At 38.9% G+C, this 26,127-nt stretch overlaps 1 protein-coding gene across 4 annotated transcripts in view; it reads right to left on the bottom strand.

Moving 5' to 3' along the window:
- Window positions 1-26,023, bottom strand: part of AP3S2 (adaptor related protein complex 3 subunit sigma 2) — a 39,579-nt gene extending 13,556 nt beyond the window's left edge. Inside the window, exons 1-5 of one of the 4 annotated variants that reach the window (XM_020965211.2) lie at window positions 25,885-25,970; window positions 20,398-20,508; window positions 16,349-16,440; window positions 15,867-15,978; window positions 15,028-15,099 (exon numbers count right to left, since the gene is read on the bottom strand). In XM_020965211.2, the coding sequence (XP_020820870.1) occupies window positions 15,028-15,099; window positions 15,867-15,978; window positions 16,349-16,440; window positions 20,398-20,469 (348 nt within the window). In that variant the 5' untranslated portion in view covers window positions 20,470-20,508; window positions 25,885-25,970. The other 3 variants (XM_078151128.1, XM_020965219.2, XM_020965228.2) reach the window with 3 other exon arrangements.
- Window positions 26,024-26,127: the final 104 nt, after the last annotated feature.

Genomic DNA, 26,127 nt, shown 5'->3' with positions numbered 1-26,127 from the left:
GGCTACTTGCTGCAGCAAATGTCTATCTTTACGACCAATATTCTCCTGGTCATCTTATATGGCTATATATCATGGAACACCAGGTCATATATAATCAGAAAAACAGGTGAACTGTATATCCACTGCAAGTGGATATACTAGCTAGATTCTTTATGGCAGATTTACTGAATCTCACACACACACACACACACACACACACACACACACACACACGAATCATACAAAACACACTGTGTAAAGGAGTTGTAATCTGCACTAAAATTTATGATTCAACTGAACTCGACCTGCCTTCTCACCTCTCCAAGCATTTACACAGGCCATTTCCTATGCCTTGCTCCCTGAAGCAATGATATAAAATGACTAAGTGGCTGCCTCTATTCCCTTGGCCCTAGCACCTGGCCCCACACCATTCTCCCCAGGAATCTGTCAATGTCACCTACCTCCTCCTGGAACTTGTCTTCCTCTACTTCTATACTCTCCTCAATCTACCATCTTTTCCTCAGTGTCTTAGGGATTAGAGGAGTCAAGGATCGGGAGTCGTTGCTGTGCCATGGAGGAGCAGTACACCAGAGTCTCTGCATGACAGATCACTCCTATCTGGGTATGTCTATATTGTGCTGTCACAGGGCCTGGAGGTCCATGCCTTTCACTTGGGATACTTGAGGTCAGCAGTAATGGGCATGCAACAAGCCAGATAGGATTCTGAGGTCTTCTCATACCTTGGACGAGCATCTCCCATACTCCAACTCAACTTGCCCCAGGAGCTATAATGCCTACCTGTGTCTTTGGTCAGAAGGAGGGCTGAGCACAGCCACTACTCTCCATTGCTGCTTTTAAACCATCCAAGTACCACCATCCCTCAATGATCTCTGTTCTTTTGAGGTACATCTAGTCTTCAAAATTTATCATCATTATCATTAACTCCTTCCCTCTCTGGACACAAATACCAAGAGGTATCCATACTCCTCACAAAGGAGTATATTCTACCTATATTCTACCTATTCTACCTATATTCTTTTTATTTTTCTTTTTGTGGCAAGGCAATCAGGGCTAAGTGACTTGCCCAGGGTCATACAGCTAGTAAGTGTCAGGTGTCTGAGGCCACATTTGAACTTAGGTCCTCCTGACTCTAGAGCTGGTGCTCTATCCACTGTGCTACCTAGCTGCCCCATTTCTACCTATATTCTTTTCTTTTTTTTTTGGCGAGGCAACTGGGGTTAAGTGACTTGCCCAGAGTCACACAGCCAGTGAGTGTTATGTGCCTGACACTGGATTTGAACTCAGGTCCTTCTGACTCCAGGGCCGGTGCTCTATCCACTTTGTCTGCCTATATTCTTGATCCCATGTTCTCTTACCTCCTTCAGAGGCTTGCTGCAATAGTCATTGGCTTTCTCTTATGTGTTTATTAGTGAAAAACAACTTATTGTACATTGAACGTGAGGCAACCACCAAACCAAACGAATATTTGGAACTATTTACACTGGGACACAAATTTCTAAAAGTAGGATATTCAAAGCTTCTTCTGCCCTTTCCTGTTTGTTCATTTATAACTTTACTTTATTTGTATCTCAATTTCTCTCTCTCTAATGGCTCTTACAAATTCTCAGGCCTTCGCAACCATAACAGAAATCCTTCCTTTGACCTATCTCTCTCCCTTCCTATTTACTAGTAAATGTCTTCAACAAGTTGCCTATATCAATCTTCACTCCAGAGGATTAATGAACAATCAACACACAAGCAGTTATTAAACTCCTATGGGCTAGGCATTGAGGATACAAATACAAAAAAGTGAGATGGTCTCTGCCCTCAAAAACTTACATTCTATTAAAGGACAACAACATGTTCACAGGTAAATAAATGCAGGTTATAGACAAAATAAATACACAGAGATTTGGCAGAGAAGGGATAGTACTAACAACTGGAGGAACAGAAAAGAGGCATCTTGAAGAGGTGGTATTTGAGCTGAACCTTGGTTTTCCCGGAGGACAGACAGGAATTCTAAGCAATAGAAACAATGCCTGGAACACAGGAAGCCTTAGTAAGCTTGCTGACTGGCTCCTTTCAGCATAGGTAGTACACCCTGGGGTGCAGAATGGCACACGTATGGTTAGACATTGTCAATGTATACATTTGTTTTCTTTTCTTTTTTTGAGGGGATGTGAAAAATTTGCCCCCATACACATTTAAAAGCATTTTATTTTTTCCAATTACATGTAAAGATAATTTTCAACATTCACTTTTTTAAGATTTTAAGTTCGAAATTTTTTTTCTCCTTTCTTCCCTCCCTCCCCTCCTCTCTCCTTCCCTCCCTTCTTCTCTCCCCAAGACGGCAAGCAATCTGGTATAGGCTATACATGTACAATCATATTAAACATAGTTCCACATCAGTCATGTTGTGAAAGTAGAATCAGAACGAAAGGGAAAAACCACGAGAAAGAAAAAACAAAAACAAAAAGCAAAAATAGAATGCTTTGAACTGCATTCAGACTCCATAGTTCTTTCTCTGAATGTGAACAGCATTTTCCATCATGAGTCTTTTGGAATTGTCTTAGATCATTGCATTGCTGAGGAGAGCCAAGTCTACCATAGTTGATCATTGCACAATGCTACTGTTATTATATACAATGTTCTCTTGGTTCTGCTCAGTTCACTCAGCATCAGTTCATGTAAGTCTTTCCAGGTTTTTCTGAAATCTGCCTGCTTGGGGCAGCTAGGTGGTGCAATAGATAGAGCACCAGCCCTGAAGTCAGGAGGACCTGAGTTCAAATCCGGTCTCAGACCAAATACTTGACACTTACTAGCTGTGTGACCCTGCACAAGTCACTTGACCCCAATTACCTTAAAACAAACAACCAAAAAAAAGAAATCTGCTTGCTCATCATTTCTTATAGCACAATAGTATTCCATTACATTCATATATACCACAATTTGTTCATCCATTCCCCAACTGATGGGCATCCCCTCAGTTTCTAATTCTTTGCCACCACAAAAAAGCTGCTATAAATATTTTTGTACATGTCAGTCCTTTTCTATTTTTTGTTATTTCCTTGGGATACAGACCTAGTAATGGTATTGCTGGATCAAAGGGTATATCGATTTGTTTTATTTAACTGTACCTCTATATTAGAATGGAGGGTTCTTCTGTGTATGTGTGTGTGTGTGTGTGTGTGTGTGTGTGTGTGTGTGTGTATGTGTGTGTGTGTAGTGACAGCAATGTTTTTTAAAAGCATCAATGAGACACTAGCTGTGTGACCCTGGGCAAGTCACTTAACCTGACTGCCTCGCCTACCCCCTAAAAAAAGGACCAATGAAATATTTTTAGAAGATGTCTTTATTTGACACCTCTACTTCCTCACTACCTACCCTCTCCATCAACCTTTTACCAACAGCCATTTGCCATCATCACTCCACTGAAACTACCCTCTCCATGGTCACAATAACTTCCTAAGCCCAAAATTCAAATTTGCCCAATTTAAGAATAGATTGTACTCTAAAAGTTCATATATAACTCAATGGTTTGGAAATTTGAATATATTTTCCCTTAAAAAATCATGTTTAAAATAGTGGTTAGATCTCTAGGTCAGTCTACAAATCTATTTAACTCATAACATAGCTTAATATATTTAATTAAATATAGTATTAATGGTATTTATTTCATATATACTTAACAATCATTTTATAACTATGGGAAATTTCAAGTTTCAGCTTGAGACAATCAGAAACACATCCCAAACATTTACAGCAGCACTAAGGACTCCCAAGCTAGGGAATAGGGTTGAAGGGAGAAACAGAAGATACCATGAAGTACCACTATGTCAATCACTCCAGAATGCTCTTAATTAGGGAACAAAGGGCACCTGTTTTCCCCTAGAGGAGGAGTAGGGAAAATGGGCTATGACCTCTCCTGCCACTAATTCTTAAATATGGATATTTATCAATATAGTCTTCTACTGGGAGTTGCAAAGTAATAGATAATATTTCACATATCACAGAGCTCTACATCAGAGGTGTCAAACTTGCTGGTGGGGAGCCAAGTGACCCATCAGATTAAAATGCAATTGAGAAATGTTTAACAAAATAAATAATAATATAATAAAAACATAGATAATGTTAATTAGTGGTTTTCTAAGCCAAAATGCAATCTAAAGCAATCTGTTTCTATCTGAGTTTGACACTACTGTTCTAGATAAATTGCCAGAAAGCTGGATTCCTGATAGAGTGATCTTAAATACAACAAAGAATTATATTGATGTTACCTAATAAAATAAATGTTAGAAACTGTCTGAATACCAATTAAATAGTAAAGTGCAAAGTGCTAATTAACTATTGTTATTAAATCAAGAGAGTTACAATATTACAGCATATAAACTTTCCAAAAAAGCCCGAGATAAAAGGTTAACTGTGGGTTTCTTTCTGTCACTCAGCACGTACTCCAGTGATCTATGACCAAAAAAAAAAAAACCTAAAACATAAAGCATTTTATATTTTACAAAAGAGCCTTTACAAGGGGCCTGTTCTTTTGACTCCTTCATGGTTTAGTAGGTTTTAATGGTCAAACAAGATACTTAGCACAGTGCCTGGCACAAAGTAGATACTTAATAAATGCTTGTTCCCTTCCCTTCCTCTTTCCTCTTTTAAGTGTCCCAAGTAATTGCCTTCTAGGAGAACAGTAAATGTTCTGTGCTTGAGGATGTGTTAAATTTCAGTTCCTCTGGGAAGCTTAGCTATTCTGGGAAAAGCTTTAGAGGGTACTCAAAGCAAAATCAGGAGGAAAGCTCACAGAGCCCAGTTAAACATAATCTCTAGTTCTCATATTTCAACGGATGTCTAATTACACATTTTTAATATGAAGTGAAAAAAGAGAAAAGGATCCAGAAATATTATATGATCCTCCCAGAGCCCCTTGATTACCTTCCTCTTCTATTATCTATCCAACTAAGAATTACTTCTTTCATGGTGTGTTTTATAGTCTTCTCTCTCTGTTCCTGCTGTTATTACTTGGAAAGGTAAGGATCATTCCCACAAGAGGGAGAGGAGTCAAATCTCTAGCAATCTTGAATGTTTTATCTTTTTGAGGGAACCTAAAACCTAGTGGAAGGCAGCAACATCAACAACAACAAAATGAATACAACAGAGCTGGGGAGTGGGAAGGAGGATGTTACAAGTAGTTAGGAGGGAAGGGTGCCAAGAAAGACTTCTATAGGTGTAGCTTAACTGTTAGTGGAGTTGTGAACTGATTCAACCATTCTGTAGAGCAATTGGGAACTATGCCCAAAGGGCTACAAAACCACGCATATCTTTTGACCTAGCAATACCATTACTAGGTCTGTATCCCAAAAGAGGTAAAAAAAACAAAAAGGAAAAGGACCTATATGTACGAAAATATTTTAACAGCTCTTTTCTGGGGGTAAAGAATTAGAAGTTGACTAATTCTTCCTTAAACATGACTAATGTGAAAATATGTTTAATAGGAATGTATATGTAGAGCCTTTATCAGATTGCACATAGAGGGAGAGGGAGAAAAATTTAAAACTCAAAAGTACATGGAAGTGATTTTTGAAAACTAAAAATTAATTAATTAATTTAAAAAAAAAAAGAATCAGAAGTTGAGGGGATGCCCATCAATTGGGGAATGGCTAAACAAGTTGTGGTATATGATTATGATGGAATACTATTGTACTATAAGAAATGATGAGCAGGATGCTCTCAGAAAAGCCTGGAAAGATTTATATGAGCTGATGCAAAGTGAAATGTACTGTGTACAAAGTAACAGCAATATTGTAAGATGATCAGCCATAAATGACTGAGTTATTCTCAGCAATACAATGATCCAAGACAACTCTGAAGGACTTATGATGAAAGATGCTATCTATCCCTAGAAAAAGAACTGCTGGTGTCTGAAATACAGATCGAAGCATACCTTAAAAAAAAAAGCGTCGCTTGAGCAGAGTTTTTGAAAGGAAAAATCAAAGACAGTGATGGGGTGAGAATACAAGGGAACAGACAGTGCAACGGTACAGAGATGGGAAATGGAGCACCATGTGTTAAAATTATGAAGAGTGAGTTTGGCTGGAAATGATGTAACATCTACATGGCATACATGGAAAATGAGGAGGCAACTGGCCCAACTGGCACAAAGAGTTTGTGTTTGAGAATAATAAATGATAAAGTGAAATGGTTAAGTTGGGGCTAGGCTACAGAGGATTCTAAACACAGCAGAGTTGAATCTTGACACAAGAGGTATTAGGAGCCACTAAAGTCTTTAGCAGAGGAACAATACAACTAAAAGGAAACTAGACTGACAACAGTGTTCAAGGTAGTTTAGAGAGAAGAAAGATGTCGTAGTAATCCACAAATAAAGTTATTAGCATCTAAATTACAGTTAATGTGATAGGAGAAGAACGAGTGAAAAAAGATATCAGTAAAATTTGGTGAATTTTAAGAAAGGAGAAACAGGAAGAGTCAAAGATCATTCCAGGGTTTCTACCTGGGAAAAAGTGTATCACTGAAAGTTACAGGAATATTAGGAAGAGCAAGTATTTGGAAGACAAGAGTGAGGAAGGTTTATCAGCCATGCTAAATAACTGATTCTACCATTGGTTTTTCAGGACAAGCTACTTCATCTTTTCTTCAATTTCCTTAGCTATGAAAAGGACTAGTATTCCCATTTCACTTCTGAAGGTTTTAAAGCACTACTTAAAATAAAAATGATTGTAAAACTATTGATGAGTAGACTATGCTGTGGAAATATGAAATACTATGAAGATCCACAGAACAGCTAGATTGTGCAGTGGATAAAAGTCTGGCCTGCAGTCAGGAGGACCTGAGTTCAAATCCGGACTCAGACACTTCCTACCTGTGTGACCCTGGGCAAGTTATGTAACCCTGTCTGCCTCAGTTCTTCATCTGTAAAATGAGCTGTAGAAGGAGACAGAAAACCACTCCAGCATCTCTGCCAAAAAAAACCATAAATGGGGTCACAGAGAATCAGACACAACTGAAATGACTCAACAACAACAAATGAAGATCCATGTTGAGAAGCGATGCTTCAGAAACTGTTCATTATAAACCCTGAAGCAAATAAACAAGGGAAGGGTCACAATGGGGGTAAAGGGAGCAGGCAAAACAGGTAGGAGGGACAAGAGGACTTCTGATACACCAGCCCAAAAACTGAAATACTTACACCCCCAAGTATTCGGAACCAATGGAAATCAAAGCCTTCCTACCATTTTCACTGAGTCTTTTAGAGTTACCCACCTACTGTGCAAAGTCTCTTTGCCAATTCAACAGAGATAAGGCCCCACCAAGTTTTATAAATACTCGTTTTCCTATCTAAGATGCAAACCAAGTATCATTGTTTGATCCCAGTTCTACCACGTACATAAAAATACAGAGCTAACTATGTGTTCTCAGGTTCATAAAATGATTAACCTTTTTAAATTGGCTAGTAAGTGGTGGTGCTGAGAGCAGACTCAAGTTCTCCTGTCATCCTTCCCCCAAAACCACCTTATCCTTTGGACATCTCCATTTTTATCAATAGTACAATTATTCTTCCAAGCAAAATAATTCATCATTGTAGTCAACCTGGTGATAAGTTTTTCCTAACTCATCTTCCAAGCACCTAAGCTCAAAACACTGTAATTCTTCCATCTTCTTCTCCACACCCACTGAGCACTCAAGTTCTTTCTACCTTTTTTTAATGTCTCTCCTAACCTCCCATTTTTTTTTATCACCTTTGCTAAACACATTAGACCAGGCCTTTATCACTTCAAACTGAGACTACTTCAACAGTCCCCTGTGTTTTCTTGATGCCAGTCTCCCCTCCCTCTAAACTAAATGCAACAACAATTTTAATAAATGTAAGCACCAGCTATATATAACTCACTATGCCAGGCAATGGAGGAGACACCAAGATGAATTTTAGACATGGTTCTTGTTCTTGAAGGGAACAGTCAGTATAAGACACACGCAAAAATTACAATTAAAAACAGAACATAATCGAGTTGAAAAGTGCTGAGGAAGGAGAGATAATTTCCAAGAGAAGGAATATAGAAAGACTTCATGGAGGAGGTGCCATTTGAGCTGGGTATGAAGGCTGAACAGAACTTCAACAAGTTGGGGTTTTTTTTGGGAAGCAGTGTGATATTACATTATAAATATAAATTAGCATGAGATTATAGAGAGCCGTGAATGCCAGAAAAATTAGTTCTTCTTCCTTTAGGAAATGAGAAGCCACTACAAGATTCTGAGCAACCAATCAACAAGCATTTATTAAGTACCAGCTGTGTGACATGCACTACATTAGGAAAAAGAATGACATAATCAGATTTGTCCCCAAGGATAAATATTCTGGCAGTGATATGAACAACGTGCTGGAAGGATGGAGCCTGGAAATGGGGAGGCTGGTTAGGCTACTACAACAGTCCAATCAAGAGAGGATGAGAAAATGTACTAAAGGAGTGACAGCAGGAGTGAAAATGAAGAATGAAGATATGGTATCACAGAGGTAGAACTGAATAAATGTGGATGGTATAGGAAAGGAAGAAGTCAAAGATGGTACCAGGTTTCCAAGCTTAGATGACTTAGGTGATTAGTTAACAGAAAAAAAGAAATCAAAGGAATAACAAATTATAGGGGAAAGAGAGCAGAAATTCAGTTTTGAACATAATGAATTTCCAGATGACAATGAGACATCTAAATAGAGGTGTCCAGAAGACAACTGGCAACAGATGGCTAATGTTCAGGGATATAAATTTAGAAGTCTTCAGTATAGAGAGACTCAGGCGATGATGTGGGTATATGTGATCATCTATACTTCTTTGAGTATGAGGTCAGAATCAGAGTTGGGGTTTAAAAAGACAAAAATGGTTCAAATGGTTGCTGTGGAGAATGTGATAAGGAACTCAGGAAACTGAGGTGAATAAAAGGACCTGGAAACAGCAATGAGAGCCTATCTGAAGTTACGCAGCATAAATTTATAATGGGTAGAATTAAACATTTTGCACTTCTTCTTTAACAATCCTGAGTAGCTTCAGGGCATAGAAGGGAAATCAGGATGATTGATTGAGGATAATTTCCCCAAAATACTACTTCAAATTAGCAATTTTGGTCAAAAAGAACAGATAATGAAACAAACTTCCTCTTACTTGCTAGAGAAATAGAGAACTATGAAAAGGAATAGTCTATGCACTATTAGTCATAATCATTTTTTTGGTCATTCTGCTTAATCTGTTTAATTGTAACTCACTGTTACAAGGTTGGGGGTGGAGGGGATGAGAGAGAATAAAAGTGGCATAAAAAATAAAAACAATCAAAAAAAATTTAAAATGCTGTTTTACACATATCATTTTCCTATTCAAATATGTTCACTGGCTTTCTATCTGCTCTCTCTCATATACTCAAATGGATCTAACATCTCATAGATACAGATGTTTCCTCTAATAACCCAAGTTGCAGTCCATTCATATCTGCCCTGGGAGATTCTTGTCAATGTCTTTTCATAATTTTAGCACACAGTCCTCTCAACATGCTAGAGGACTCCACCATTTCTCCTGATGTCTTGAGGATACCAGTGGAGAAATCAGGCTGTCTCCCTGTCATCCTTCACCCTTACCACATAACCAGGGCACCTTTTCTTCCTATCACAAACTGTCTTGGTGACATCTTTGTTTTCTGTTCTTCAAAATATCTAACTGGTTTTACATTGTAAGCTGCTCACACCTACCATGCAATTATCCACTGCTCTCTGTGTGACATTCCTTTTCCAGTCCTTCAGAGACTTATGTTCTTATGTCTCACAGCCCTACAATAGCACTGGTAGAATGTTAGTATTAAAAATACGGCTCTTTCTTTGTTCCTGGGAGAAGCTTAGCATCATTAAAGGAGCCTTGCAATTCCTGAAGCCCATTGACCTTGCTGTCTTCCTCCTGTTTAATTCTGGGCCCAACTTTGTCCACTTGCACCATCTATTTCAGATAACACAAGCTCTATAGGTTTTCCATCCAAATGAATGCTATAATCTGGACAAAATATTCTTTGTCTACTTGATGTTTCCTATATGGATGGTCAGGATTTACAGATTGCTTCCAAGAGGCTCTATAGTGCTCTGGAGCCTGAGGGCACATCCTCCACAGGATATACCTAACTACTACAATAGAAGGAAATCCAAATTCTTGGCACTTAAGGACCTCCAGAAGTTGATCCCAAACTAACTCTTTCTGATGTTACATAAATTCAACTGGGCCTCCTCATTGCTGCTACATGATCCTTTTAAATGTCCCTAAATGATTTACTATCCTACTTAACTATGTGGCTTTTCTAGACTTTTTCATCTCTTCAAACCTTCCATGGCTAATCTTTTCCTCACCCTCTCAGCTGAGAACTTTTCTCATATTTCACTGGAAAAACTGAAGCCATTCACTGAGAGCTCCTTCTTCCCTTGTCATGTCACATTATTTAAATGCCTTCCCCTATCATCTCCTCTGTTACTCCAGACTCACACAAGAAGGAGGCCCTTCTCTTTGCCAAGGCAAACCCCTCTACATGCACAAGTGATTCCATTTCATCCCATGTTCTCCAAAAGATTCCCCTCAACTCCTCAACTCTTCTTCAAACTCCTGTCTACTGGCTGCTTCCTTGTTGACAAAAACATCCACGTCTCCTCCATCCTCAAAAAATCCTCAACTGATCTGTCTGATAGCTATAGTGCTTTATTTTTGCTTCCTTTCATAGCAGCCTTCTCCTTGAGAAGACTGTCTAAAGTTGGTGCTCCAATTCTACCCTATACTTTCCTAGAAACAGTTTAAAGAAAATTTAGGAGAATTTTATGTGCTGGATTATTCTATAGAGCTATTTTATCATTTGTAGCCCCATTAGAAAACTTGTATACTGAAAATATCATCCAGGGACTTTTGCTTACAATGAGTCATATAAGATCCCAGCTTTCCCACATATACTCTGACAAAGAACCAAAATGGACATCAGATCAAGTAATGATTGAGAAATCCAAAAAGAAATAAAAAGTATATTTCTTCATACAACTCAGGACCAAAAATTAAAAATCAATCAATCAATCAATCAAATGGTCTGAAGCCTGTGAGCTTTTGAAAAGGGGCCCTAGCTAGCCTCCACAAAGATAAGCAAGCCAGAAACTTGCCACTGTTCTGACCAGTGAAACTCCTGGGGGGCCCTGAAGCTTTCAGTGCTAGAAGAGAGGACCTGCAGCGTTTGGAAGGGGAAGCTGCTGGGGTGAGAGGTGATGAAAACTCACAGTGCTTTGTAGAAAAAAGACCAGACATCTGTACTCTTCTGACTGGATTTGTTCCTAAGGACCCGGCAGATCACAGAACTCTTACCCTGAATGATCCAGGGGGTCTTGCCAGTATTATGCGTGTAGACATATAAGAGGAAGTAGAAGACAGTGGTAGGAGACCAAGAAACTGAAGGTCAGGATCAAATGTGACTTAATTAAGAGTGTGGGAGGGGAAGAGGAAGAAGTCTAACTCTGGCACTAAATCACAAATGAGGAACTAAGGCAGGAAAGATGACTAAACAAAAAATACTGAACATTATAAGGAAATATTATGGGTTAAAACATGCTCAAGATTTAAATCCAGAGGAAGTGAATAATTCCACAATAACTATAAGCAAAGCCTCAGAGAAAAAACAGCTTGGTCACAAGGACAATGAAAGTACATGGAAGAAATGAAGCAAGAGATAAAAGATTAAATTATAAGTCAATTAAGAGTTTTGGTAGAAAGAATCATAATGGGAAAAAAATAACTTCAAAAGACGGTGGAAAATCCTCCCTAAATAACAGACTCTGAAAACCAAAATGCAGCAAAGAGGACTCAGTGACTCCATGAAAGAAAAAGAAATAAACAAAATCTAAAAATTAATTGAAACATAACATTGGCAACATAGCAGAATATAAAACAAATCCCTTCAAATCAGCAACATTTCTATATATTATTAATAAAATCTGGCAGAAAAAGATAGGAAGAGAAATTCCATTCTAAATAACTAGAGAGTCTACAAATATATAGGGGTTCACCTACCAAGATACATATAGGAACTATATAAATACAACTATAAAACACTTTTTTACAGAAATAAAGATGAACCTAAGTAATGGAAAGCTACTAATATGGATAGGCCGGATCAATAGAATAGAAATGACAATACTTGGTGTCCTTTGGTATAGGAACTCAGGAAATTTTCCTGGACCTTGACAGGGATCACTTAAGATACTAAGGTCCCTGAAGAAATCTGGTGTGTCCTGTGTAGAAAGGAACACCTAGAAATTTTGCCTTGACCTCAGTCAGACATCCTTATGGGCTGAGAGAATCACAGAAGAGTTTTACCTAAAACAGTTTGGTTTCTCACCTAATTCTGTAGGGATGATTTCTAGTCAACCCGTGTCCCTAATCTCCGTGGGGAGAGGACTCTTAGACCCATTTTTGGTTCTGTTTTAGCACTTGGTAATTGACTTAGTTCAGAGTAGAAAGGCTTCTCTATAGGAGAGAAAGGGTGAGGACCTGCTCCCACTGGAGTCAATGAACCAGTGTTACTACAAGAATCAATCTACTATAATTTTAAACTGTGTTATAATGTATTTGGAAGTATGGAAGAATGTTAATTACCAGCTCTGATTATGAACTGTGCTACATAGATTTTTCCAGAGGCACTGGGGAAGGCATTCAAAAAGGAAATGAAGAATGGCCCCAAGCACTAAAAAAGCTTTGTCAAGCACACTCTAGTAGATTTTCTGAGAATAGCAAACATCAAAACTGGAGAGAGAGTATAAGGGTGGAAGTGACTGCGCCCACTCCACTTAAAGTGATAAAATGCCTTAATACTTTAACAAGGAGAAAACAAGTCTCAATTAATCAATCTCAGCCATAAGCTTTCATTTCAATCAGTCAAACACAAGACTTGAGACTAAGTAGAAAATTTCTTGGAAATGGAAATGACGACGATGTTGCACAGTAATCATGTTTGGATTGGTTGAGGAAACTTGGTCATACGCTGGGGTCATTTATAAAATATCTAGCTAGTTTAGAACCAGGTTATTCCAGAGACTGAAGTATAGCATTCCAGTAAAAACTGGAATGCTATACTTCTGAGGAGAAACCACTCAGGGAGGTAGGGTGAAGAGAGGAGGAGGGGCCCCTAAAGGGCTAACTTTAATCAGATAAACCTGGGAATGGAGCCATTACCCTCTATTTCTAAATTTAAAGCAATAAAATACTTAAATCAAGAACAAGGGTGACATTTCTAGAGTCTTATTTTTTTTCCTTTATCTTCTGTATTTGAAGAGATTAAGTCTGTCTCAGAAAAAGAGAGATGAAATCAAAGATGAGTTTGAAGTTCTACCTAACAAAAAAAATCTTAGGCAAGATACCTTTCTGACACTCAAAGATGGCTGTGGTTTCTGATTCACTTCCTGCATTATTTGTTGCTCAACAATCTCAGGGATGGCAATCCTTTCTGATGACACATGAGTAAAATATAGTAAACCATCTAATAAGTGATAAAAAGAACTTGTGACATCAACAATATCCTTAATGGAGCCTTACATGAAGATAAGAACTTGTAAGGAAGAGCCACAACAGCTAGTTTGTGGCTATTTACTTCTCTTCAAGAACAAGTCTTATAATATGCCCAAGTATTTGAATTGCTTTATTACTTTATAAGAATTTTTACAAATGTTCAAAAAATTATACTAGAATGATAAGGCCAGTAATCACAGAGGGCAGGAACCATTACGTTCTGTGACATTCTCAGAACCATTTATTCTTGGCTTTGTCTCTGCAGTAATATGACAGGGAAGCAAATTTTCACTTTAGGTCTCCTTGCTAGATACATGATAGGAGAAAAGAAGCTTTAACAACTAGCTTATTCAGCATATAATACAAAGAACTGCAAATATTATACTAATAGCCCTTTGAGACTTTTAGGATCCTTTCTCATGAGGAAAGGGGAGAGTGGCTGCTCAAAAGTTTCCCTAAAGGCTCTGAAAGCTGGTATAACTATCCAAGAGTCCAAAGTAAAGCAGAGAAAGGGGGAGCAGAAGCCATGATTTTTCTGCACATGTTCTAGAATGTCTTCTAGAATTACAGGAAGGTCCAAGAACAAAGCCACATAAGAAAACTTAGTTCCATTACACAGTTTTTCACTGAGTTTACTGACAATCCAGGGCAATAATGCTGAGACAAAGAAACTTATTCAGAATTGAAAGAAAATTTCTCCAAAAACAATACTATCAATGATTTGCCTAGGAACATTTAATCTCATCACAAGAAAAGTCTTTTAGTGGACTCTAACTTATCTCAAAGACAAAATAAGAGTAGTCTTATGTAAGCAGATGTCCAAAAGAGCAAGCTCACAGTTGAGATAACAACATGTATATGCGTTTGTTCTGGTAATATAATATAGGCTCAAAGTTTCATACTGTCTTCCAGGTTCCACCTTTAAACATTTCATTACATCAGGTAGCCTGCCTTCCCAATAGGGTAGGGATAGCTAAACCATGTCCCACAGTTGTAGTTGTAAGATGGATCTAAGAACAAATTCTCTGGCCCATCCCCATCTTCTTCCCATTCGAAACCTGATCTTATCAGTCTATTCTCTTATTGGAATACAGCACAACCCTGAATTATGTCACTGTCATTTTAGTAACTACACTCTCCATGACAAATTCATTCTTTGAAAACTACAGCAAAAGTCCCCGTGGTTATAGTAAGCTTCAATTTGCCTCTGGCCAAAGCAAAGAATAACACTTTATAATCTGCCTAAATCTCAACCTAGTATCCAATTATTCTGAGTTCACTGAATGTCCAATTCTCTCTGCACAGATGAGCAGAGGGTACACAGAGTTTAAAAATAAAACACAAACTAAATATATTAAAGGCAGCTCTGGGAGCATTCCTAAAGTAGGAGATAGAGAAAAGAAGAATGGGTAGAGAGGGGTGGAAATAGCCTGGAGTTCCTAACTTACTGGGAACTTTGTTCTGGGACAGGATGTACCTTATCCATGTGGAAGATCAAGTCCAACTCACACACATTTTCAAAACACTTGTCCAGTGTCTCTACAAAAACCTAGAGAAAGAAGAGAAACAGATTTAAATCAAAATGGAAGGAGTTCATGTATTCTTGAATGTAAACTTGTTGGGGAATGGGGCAACTGTAATTTAAGCTTACCCCTTCCTCTCAAAGGAATTCCAGCAAATGATCTTGTGTACTAGGCTTTTAATACAGTATTAACTAAACATGGGAATGAAAAAAGCTTCTGGGGAAAAAAAATCTCATATTTTAATATGGCCCTGTTATTTACAGGCACAGGTAGCATACTTTCTCCTTTCACAGGGTACCCAAAAGTTTTTAAATAACAAGGAGTTTCCTCTCTATTTGATCACCAGTTCCTTAATCTAAACTTTTGTTTGCCTGCTTCCCAAATTTTACCCAGTGGGTTGTTCAGAAGGACTTAACTCATAGCACCACCTGCTGGTCATCTGACAATTCTGTCTTAGGTATCGACCTTAACACCAGTGAAAGGACCCACCAGACCAGTGACTCCAAGGGAAACCATCTGTGGAGCTTTCCACCGAGGCCCCAGGAGAACAAAGGCACAAAAGAAATGAATAATGATAGTGTGGGGCAGGCAACTTACAAGATTAATCACCACTGGCTAAAGCCTGGAGCCATTTTACTATCACCTCACCCCAGGATCCCAGAATGATAGCTCTAGAGCCAAGAGGGAGCTCAGAGGACCATCTAGCCCACCAGTCATTGGTTTACCAATAAGAAAATTAATGCCCAGAAAGTTAAGTACGTATTCTGCTTCTCAACAAGTCCATCAGACATACCTGAATGAGGTCCAAGATCCCCAGTTCACTTTCTGAAGAATCCACGCAAAACACAAAATACAAAGTGGCATAGTGCCGGTAAATCAACTTGTAGTCAGAACCGCCAATCAAACTGCAGGAAAAAAAGACAACCCCCAGAGATAGCTGAAATACTGTGCTAGAGTAAATGTGATTTCCACTATACCACACTGCCTAAAAATGCACAGCACAATTCACCAGACTCACATTAAAATCGGGCAAGTGACACATACCCCTCCTCACAGGGAGAAAAAAGGGGACCACACAAGGGAACTGAATTTACAAGCACAGATAAGCCCTGGAAAAATTAAACAGGGCCTCTTCATGAACATCTCTGTCGAGGCTAAAGCCAAGGTACATCCTGAATCCAGCCTGACACTTAAAGAGCACCAGCCTGAAGTCACAGGACCCATCAGCTGACCAGACCTTGAAGTAAACGGAGAAAAAGTAAGCTGCTGGCTTACCTGCCCCCCTCTAGGAAGTTACATATGTTGTCATCCCGCTTGAGGACAAGGTGGAAAGTCTCCCGGACAATCTGCTGTTGAATCTCTTCTGGCTACAGGAAAAAAGAAAGAGGCAGACAAATCGATGGGTTTGAGACCCAAAGGGGCCACAGTTATGAGGGGAGTGAAGAACTACCAAAATCTGTAAAGCACACCACTCTGCTATTCCATAACACTGGAAAGGAGAAGTTTCCAGTCTTCACCATACACCTTCCCTACCATGTTCTTTTTCCTCTCCTCTAGTATCATCAGGGATTCACACGACTTGCCCTAGAACAGCAGTTCTCAAACTACTTGGTATCAGGGCCGATTTACATTCTTAAAAAACTGAGGATCCCAAAGAACTTTTGTCTATTTAGGTTATATCTATTGGCATTTAACTTTTTAGAAATTATAGCTAACAAATTTTTAAATATTTAGCTATTACTTTATTTAAAATAATTACATGTTGATATAAATTTTTTTATAAAAAATAATTATATTTTTCTAAACAAAAAAAATTTAGTGAGAAGAGTGGCATTATTTTGCAAATTTTTACAAATCTTTTTAATGTCTAGCTTAACAGAAGATAGCTGGATTCTCATATAAATGCTCTGTGAGATGTTTTGGTTGATGTGTATGAAGAAAATCTGACCTCACACAGATATGTTGGAAGAAGGAGGAATACTTTAATAGGCAAACAATGTATTGGTAATGTTATTATGAAAATAGTTTTGACCTTAAAGGATCCTGGGCTCTCCAAGAGTCTGACAATCACTCTGAGAGCTGCTGCCCTAAAACATCAAGTAGCTGCTGGTCAAGTCTCCACTTCTAGCATTATCATGAACTATAAAATAAATAGTTCCATGAATACAATGAGACACAGATCTTGCAACACAACTAGCCCCAGCTCTATCTCTTGATTAATCTTTTTTGAGACTTTGAACGGTACCTTCCCATACATAGTTACAATAATACTTTATTGTCCAGGTCACGTAACAGCAGTAAGGACTATCTCAAAGTTAAACCATTAATCCAAAGAGAAAGTTGAAGACATAACATTCTACTAGGGATCCAGGAAAAACCTCTTTAAACATGGCCATCACTTCTCGTTAAAAGTAACTTATTAGATCACGCCACTCTTTCCTTAATCAAAACTTGCAATCACTGAGGAGGATAAACATGGACATTTAGCAATGTTCCAAAAATGTAATTCTTAGAACATTTAAGCACACTTTGACCTCCCCAAAATATATTTCCTTAGTCTGCAGACTATTTTCCTACAATGCTCATAACCAACAACTTTACAGCAAGTATAGAATCAGAGGCCTAATTCCCCAAATACTTCTTTAGAAGAACTGTCTGCTGAGCAAAAATATACTTGCTCTTGTCACCCTGTCCCCATCTTCTAGCAATTGCCAAAAATACACATTTCTATAGGACATTTTAGAAAAATCCAATTAGCCATTTCAGCATTAGGAAGCAACTGTCCCCTCTAACCTCACGATGTCTCTCTGCCCGATACATCACATGTGTAATTTTGTCATATGAGTAAGGTTAAGCTTTGCTGTCTTTCAGAACAATGTGTACTCCTTGATAATTCAAGTTCTGATTTAACCTTTTAAGACTTTTCTGTGGAGATAAGTCTATGTGTTTGAACTCCCAGTAACAATCCCTCTTCCTAGCTGAATAGCTGAAGCAATGAATGAGACCTTGAGACCTAATGAGCAAACCTCAAGGTGGCATTCACTTCCAGTAAGAGCTTAGTGGATAGATAGTTAAATCTCAATCTGAAGAGCTATCACCATGGGAACTGACCAAAGTGTCAAAAGATTTAAATTTTTTGTTTTTTCCAGGAACTCTGATTTGCTCTGAATTTACCTTGAAGATATACCCTACTTAGGTGTGTATTTCTTTTTTATATATATAACATTTCACATTTATGTAGCATCTTAAAGGCATTTAACTATGTGACATAGGTATATCAAATATTATCATTTTGCAGATGGAGAAACTAAGACTCACAAAGGTTAAGAGAATTGTCTAAGTTCACATAACTAGGAAGTGTCAGACTTGGGATCTGAACCCAGACTCCTCCTGACTCCAAGTACACCTAGCTGCTCTTGGATGGTTTTGGTTAGAAAAGTAGAGTACATATCCTACACTTTCAAAGCACAAGGACTCACACTGCAGCCCAACAGTATTGTTTTCTGGGGATCTTTGCTTCTACCAGAAGGGTACTCCCCTTTACTTACCTCCACCTTTTCATTGATTCTGGATGGCTTTTATTCTATACTAGCATATGGAGATAATAAGGGACCTAAGTTAGTGATGATGAGTAGATGAGGGGTATGAGAAAAATAAATAGTGGAAGAAAATAATACAATTTTAACTTAAATCTTGTCTAACTTACAAAAACTCAAATGGATCAGTGATCTCATGGACTGGATGTTTCTCCAAGGCTGCATATTGTGAACCATCTATATCTGCCAATTCTGTGCAATTCTTTTCAACAGCCTCCCATAATTTGCAACAGAAGTTCTACTCAAAATGTCAGAGACCTTCCTGAAATTCTGATACATCCAGAATCCAGGGTAGCACCCAGTCTGTCCATCTGTTATCATTCCTTGACTAAACCATATAACTGGCCCATCTTCCTGTTATCTGCAACCTCAATAACATCTTTTCCTTCTGTTATTCTTTGAAGTTATTCATTGCTTATAGTTGCAGCCTGCTCACAGGCACCATATACCTCACCACTTACCTCTACCTTAAGGAAATTGCAAAGTCATTCTAATGACTCTAAGCTTCTCCTCAAAATAAAACCACATCTTTTAAATACCAATATTCTACTAGTGTTCTTGTATGGAGTTATTTTAAGACATGAGACATGGAACCCTGTACCCTCTGAAGAATTAAAAAATGATTATCAGAGGTCAGTGGAGAGACGCATGCTGGTTTTGAGACTATAGGTAACAGATATAATTTACATATTTCCATAAAGGCTATACACACACTTTTATCTTTTTATTTCTTTGTGGACCACCAATGAATTGATGCTACTGAGGTAAATAGCTTTTCATCTGGCACACAAACCATCCCAGAAGTTAGCGAGATTTGGGAAATGCTCTAAAGGTGTGGGTCCAAATTCAGGTTCTTTTATATCTCAGGACAAATAGCTGACCCTGGCTTGGCAGCAGGACAGGAAGTCTAATGCTATAAATCTCTCATCTACAATGTTATCACTTCATCTTCAGATGTCAATCCATTTGAAGCTAAATCCTGTGGGGTTTGGTCTAATGAAACCAACTCACTTTTTTTTTTTTGGTGAGGCAATCGAGGTTAAGTGATTTGCCCAGGGTCACACAGCTAGTAAGTGTCAAATGTTTGAGGCTGGATTTGTACTCAAGTCCTCCTGACTCCACGACCGGAGCTCTATCCACTGGAAACCAACTTACTTCTAAAGCTTCTAAAGCTTCAAGAAACCAACATTAAGACATTCTAATGTTTAATGTCATCAAATGACCCAAACTCCTCAGGACTAACTTTGTCTTCCTAGGATCAGGAGTGGTATGAAGAAAATCAGGATAGCTCATGATTGCTAATAGTAAAACCAGACTCTTTCTTCCACCTCTCTCATGAGTGGATATATCCAGAACTAAGCCCATAGGGTATGTGCCTACTTGTCTAGTACAGCAGTGTAAACTTAAACCTATAATCAGTTCCTCAGTATTTTGGACTATCCATGATCTAAACCCTGAAGATAACAGAGTATTTATACCAGTGAAGATTCCTTTTATGATGTTGCTACTATGGGGATTATAACTGTCCAACCTACAACAAAAGAGACTGAAGCAGAGCTCTGAGCCAATGGCACTTTAGTAAAAAGTCCATGATCCCCTCTAATGAAGTGGACCTCAGACCTTCCTCACAATCTGAGATGCTGCCTTCTTCCAAGACCTTGTTTTTATACGGTTTCCAGATATGCAAAAAAGGCATGGTGAAATACAGAATCTCTTTGGTTGACAAACCTTGCTCCTGAGCGCCAAAAATGACAACAGGACAGGAGGGAGAGGGGGGGTATCACAGGCTGGCTGAAGCATAGGGCATCTCCACTGACTAAGTGGTCAGAAGATGGTCACCTGCTCACATTGGACAAGAGAGAATGGTCTGGAAATACAAAAACAAATTGGAAGACTTTCCAAAGCATCAAGGCATCCCACTCATGCTGGGTTTAGACATGGAATCTGAGTTAAAACAGCATGGAGATATCTTTGTCAGCATTCTAGTGGTTGCACAAGTGAGCTTCATAACCTGGTAAACAAGTAGTGAACATTACATTAAAGTTTGAGGCCCACTATAAGAACCTATCAATCCCTCTATGATTTATATAGTATATCAAACTGATTAATATTGATTGGAATAGAGCAGTGGTCCAAATGTATTATTTCTCACACTACTATCTAGAACAGGCCTACACGACCTGTATCCTGCTTATGGCCCACAAAAAAGGCAGAGGAAAACATCCTCCGGCAGGTTGGGCAGGCCTGATCTAGAACAAGGATTCTTAACCTACAGTCCATACAGTACCGATGATGAGAATGCTGCCAAACTCCTGAAAAAGAGGTGATGGACTAAATATGCAAAATGCAAATTTAAATATGCAAAAAAAAATTTGGACATGGCCAATATGAAAATTTCATTTGCTCAATTTTGCATATTTGTTACAAGGATTTTCTTTTTCTCTTTACTATATTCTCTTTTACCAGTTAAGGTTAGGGGAAAATAGGAAGAAGAGAAAATAAAATGTTTGTTAATTTTTAAGAAAAGTTTTTAAAAAACCACAATGAAGATCAGTGAGAGCTAACCCCTTAGGAGGTTATAAAAATTCCCTCTCTAGAGGGTGCTGGACCAATCCTTCTTTGGGCTTACAATACAGGGCAGAGGGGGAAATGAAATTTCTCTCCTCTTTCCCCAACCCCTGACCAGAGGCCCGTTCCCAGCTCCAGGGGAAGTACATCACTTTAGCTCTTTGCCAAAACACCATTTTCAGCATTCTTGAAACCTTCTCTTGCGCCACTTCACCCTTCTCTGATGCTGGATGAAAACCTGATCTTATTACAAAGGTAGAGGGAAGTATTGGGTTCTAGCTATAGCTCTTGTCACAGAAGAGGGATGACCTCAGGCAAATCACTTCATGTCTCTGAGCCTCAACCTGTAAACTGTCTGTTCTCTAGGATTCCTTTCAGTTCTGCCAATATACACAGCCCTGACCCACAGAGAAAAGTATCAGACTCAAAGACTTATCTCAAAGATAAGCTAATAGAAAACGCTGGGAGGTGAGGTGGTGGGGGGAGGGTTTCTTCATAGGTAGAGAAAATTTCCTAAATTCTTACATAATGCCAGAGAGTCAACAGAAAAACCTAGCACTGAAACACAGATTTGAGGAATTCATATGAAAAACAAAATACCCAAAGCAGGGCAAATGTAGGACCTAAGAAAAATGAAGATATGGCCCTATGTCATCTTTTAAATCCCAAAACACCATCTCAACACTGCTAATTTAAACTACCATAAGATACTATGTTCAATTTGCTTTAATCAGCTTCTAAGGTAGCATTCTGAAATATTCCTGATCCAAATTACCCTGATAGGAAGCTAGATGGCAAAGTGAATAGACAGGTCCTGGAGTCAAATCCAGCCTTGGACACATACTAGCTGCATGTTTACAGTTTCACCTGTTTGTCTCAGTTTCCTCAATTATAAAAATGAAGATAATACTAGCATCTACCTCCCAGAGTTGTTATGAGGACTTAACATAGTTTTTGCCACACAATATGTGCCATATAAGTGATAGATATTATTATTATTATTATTATTATTATTATTATTATTATAGACACCAAAGTTCTGGAATCAATCCCTCGGCCTCTGTTTCCTCAATTATGAAATGAAGGAATTAGACAAAATGGTCTCAGAGTTCCCTCCCAGCTCTAGATCTATGATCTAAGTGCTATGAATTGTCAATTACTACCTATCACTGAAATTGAAAAGAATTAGGAAAATTCTCTCAGGTTAAAATTCTTGAATTTGTCTGGGAAGCTACTCTAAGCACTAAAAAATTTCTTCCTTTTGGTCCACTTGCTATAAACTTGAAAAATTTTGACCCAGATCGAGTACCTTAAACCTGTTCTCAAAAAAGTCTGGAAAAAAGGAGCTAGGGATGACACCCTTCACATCAAAAATGATGAGAGGAAGGGATAAGAATGAACAGAGGTAAGAGAGAAAGATTCAAGTTGTAACCCTTCTCTCAACTGGACAGGGTAGATTTATACAATAGGAAGAGAGGACAGTAGGTAGTGGACTGCTTACTCACACCTAACTAATAAGGCTGTGAAAAATAACTCAAAAGAAAAGCTTGGCATAGGTTAACTTTATCACTGAATGAGGATTTTTTTCAATAATGGCTACCCAAATTTAATATAAAGTTGATATAAATATAAATATATGTTTATATGATATGATATAAACATAATGTTACTATAAGCACTGACTAACCCCTTGACAAAACATATATAGTATGTTAATAACAAATTCTTTTTTTTTTTAAGTCGCTAAAACCTTTCCCAAATTAAAGTCTGTTTTATAAGAGGACAGAGGTGGGGAGATACATATCTAAACTCCTGACCAAGAAAAAACAAATACCAATTGCTTATATGCCCTCAATCATCTAAACTTTATGAGACTAGGAGAATGTTCAACTTAGGTATCTGGAGAACTTAAAAGGAATGAATGTTGCCTTCTTCCCTCTTCATTGTTCAAGGGTCTTACAGCACTTCTTAAACCCCATGGGGTCTAGACTCACAGTTTTAAGAGGCGCTGAAGGGGTCCCAAGTGGAAAAAGTTTAAGAAGCCCTTTGTGACTACATTGGCTTCCCACTGGTCCCTGAAACCAAGTAATTTAGAAACCGTAAAAAACAAACGATTGTTTGCTATATTTTCCAGATGTTACTGTTGTGAAGCATTTTGGAAATCAATTCATTGGGTGAATATCCTTAATATACTGGGCAGCAAGGTGATGAAGTAGAGTGCTGGCTTGGGAGTCAGGAAGACTCCTCTTCCTGAGTTCAAATCTGCCCTCAGACACTTAATAGCTGTGTGACCCTAGGCAACATGCCAGGACTATCAGAATTGACATTTTCGTTTGTTATTCTTCAGTTGTTTTTGTCACGACTCTTTGTGCCCCCATTTGGGGTTTTCTCGGCAAAGATACTAAAGTGGTTTGCCACATCCTACTCCAGCTCATTTTACAGATGAGGAAATTGAGGCAAATAGAGTTCAATGACTTGCCCAGGGTCACCCAGCTAGTACATGTCTGAGGCCATATTTGAACTTAGGTATGCCTGACTCTAAACCTGGCACTTTATCCACTTTACCCCCCGACTACCCCGAATTGACATTTACCCACAAATAATTTAAATAGCAGAACCTGTGAAGTCCCACTAGCTAAGGTATTTTTATTTTAATTTTTTAACATTTTTTTAAATTTTGAAATCTAAATTATGTCTCTCTCTGGCCACTCTTCCATCATAAGATACCCATTTTACATATTAAGTCATGCAAAACACATTTCCATATGGCTAAGGTATTTTAAAAGGCGGTGTTTGGAGTTTAAAAATTATATTAAAAAATCTAAGCCATGTTGAATCTTACCTCTCTTTCAAAAGCTCACCTCAAATGTTACCTTTTCTATGCAGCCGTATCTAATCTTGCTCTAAGTGGAAAATGATGGCTCTCTTACCAACTTTTTTCATAACTCTTTTGTAGACATTTCATACACAAAGTATTCTATTTTCTATTAGTTATTTCTGCATCTCTTATATCCTCCATTCAAATGTCAACTGCTTGGAGCCAGAGAACTGTCTTGCTTATCATCTTGTACAACCATTGCCTTACATTTGGTAAATACTCAATTAATATTTGTGGAATTAAATGGACAAATCAAATTTTCAAAAGATGCTCTCTGCCTCTCTGGAAGACAGGATTCCATGACACAGGCCTAAGTGTGAGTAGGGCAAATGAAAAGTATCATGAAGGACCAAGGGAAAGAGCTAAGATGTAAGAACAGGAATCTGGTAATGACATGGTAACGACAGAAGAGTAAGAAAACATCTCAAATCAATAAAAAGAAAAGAACAAGTACTGACATTTTTATGGCATACAAGTTTGCAAATCACTTTACATACACTATCTCTTCCATGCCTCATAACAACCCTGACAGACAGGTACTACAAGTACTAGTCCAATTTTACAGATAAGGAAACTGAGACTCATATTAGTTAAATGACTTGAACATAACTAGTAAATGGTATTAGAGACAGGATTTGAATCCAGGTCTCCTGACTCCCAAATCCAGCATTGTGGTCAGTATGCCAATGCAGCATTATCCACAATGCTTTTCTTTTCTTTCTTCTACAGTCACACAGCTACTGTCATGTGTCTGAGGCCACATTTGAACTCAGGTCCTCCTGACTATCTACTGCACCATCTAGCTGCCCCTCTGCCCCCTTTTTTTCTTTTTGTCCACCATGCTTTTCAAGGAAAAGGACCTAGTCCTAAAAATCAGACTAGCTGGGGATAAGGGTTTAAATGCAGGTGGGCATATAGCAAGCCAGGGCAGAGGGCCACTGACCTAAGAAGGTCAAAACCAGGGAGGCTTAGAGGCCTGGAAGGGGACATAAAATAAGGAACTACTATCTCCAGTTTGCCGTGCCATTAGGATAGGGGGCTTCAATTCAATTCAATCAACATTTATTAAGCATCTACTAAGCGCCAGGCAAGGTAGTGCTAAACTGGAGATACAAAAAGAGGCAAAAGGCAGCCCCTGCCCTCAAGGAACCTATAATCTAACGGGGGAGATACGGGGGAAGGCAACACGCCAACAAACATATGCAAAGCAAGTTATGCACAGGATAAATACGGAATGATTAGCAGACAGAAGGTACTTGCAATTCCATAATATTGTTGGTTATGGTACATGGCAGTAGCATGACCACTGACAACCTGAAACGATTTTTATCCTCAACTATCTCGTCCAATCCCCTCCCATTCACGCCTATTTTACACGTAAGGAAACTGAGGATCCAAGAGACTAAGTCGCCGGTCCAAGGGTGCACTGGTAGTGTCGGGGGAGGACCTGAACGCTGGCAATCAAGGGCCCAAGGTTCGAATCCCAGCCCTGCTAATGCCTACCAGTACGCCCTGAGCCAGTCGCTTGCCCTCTCTGAGCCTCAGTCTCCGCCTCCGTAAAATGAGAGCAGAAGACCAAGTAATCTCACTATTCCGGGATTATAAAACTCCAATCCCTGCCCTCTTTCCACCACACCCGCCGCTTCCCGGGGTCACGGGAGGACTCGCGCGGCAGGTGTAGACGGGTAGGGAGGGGTCAAGGGTCGAGTGGCAAGGAAGAGGAGGAAGAGGAGGAGGTCCTGCCGCAGCGCGAAGAGGGCCGCACTCACGAAGCGCTGGTAGAAGCGAACCAGCCGTGGCTTCCCATGGTTGTTAAACACCAGAATCGCCTGGATCATCTTTCCGGGCCAACGCCGCCACCGATTCTCAAGCACCGCTTCCGGCTCCTTCCGCCAGGACTGACGCTTGCTTCCGGCCCGTCCCTTTGCCAATAGTGTCCCCCCAGAAAATATAGAGACTGCGTTTAAGGCCCGCCCCCTTCCCCCGTTCCTCTCAGCGTGGAATTCTCCCTG

The sequence above is a fragment of the Phascolarctos cinereus genome, unplaced genomic scaffold (genome assembly GCF_003287225.1).
Source record: "Phascolarctos cinereus isolate Bilbo 61053 unplaced genomic scaffold, phaCin_HiC Scaffold_3;HRSCAF=262, whole genome shotgun sequence".
In the NCBI taxonomy this organism is placed as follows: Eukaryota; Metazoa; Chordata; class Mammalia; order Diprotodontia; family Phascolarctidae; genus Phascolarctos; species Phascolarctos cinereus.
The sequence above is the reverse complement of the archived record's forward strand: the minus strand, read 5'-3'. Positions and strand labels throughout refer to the sequence as shown.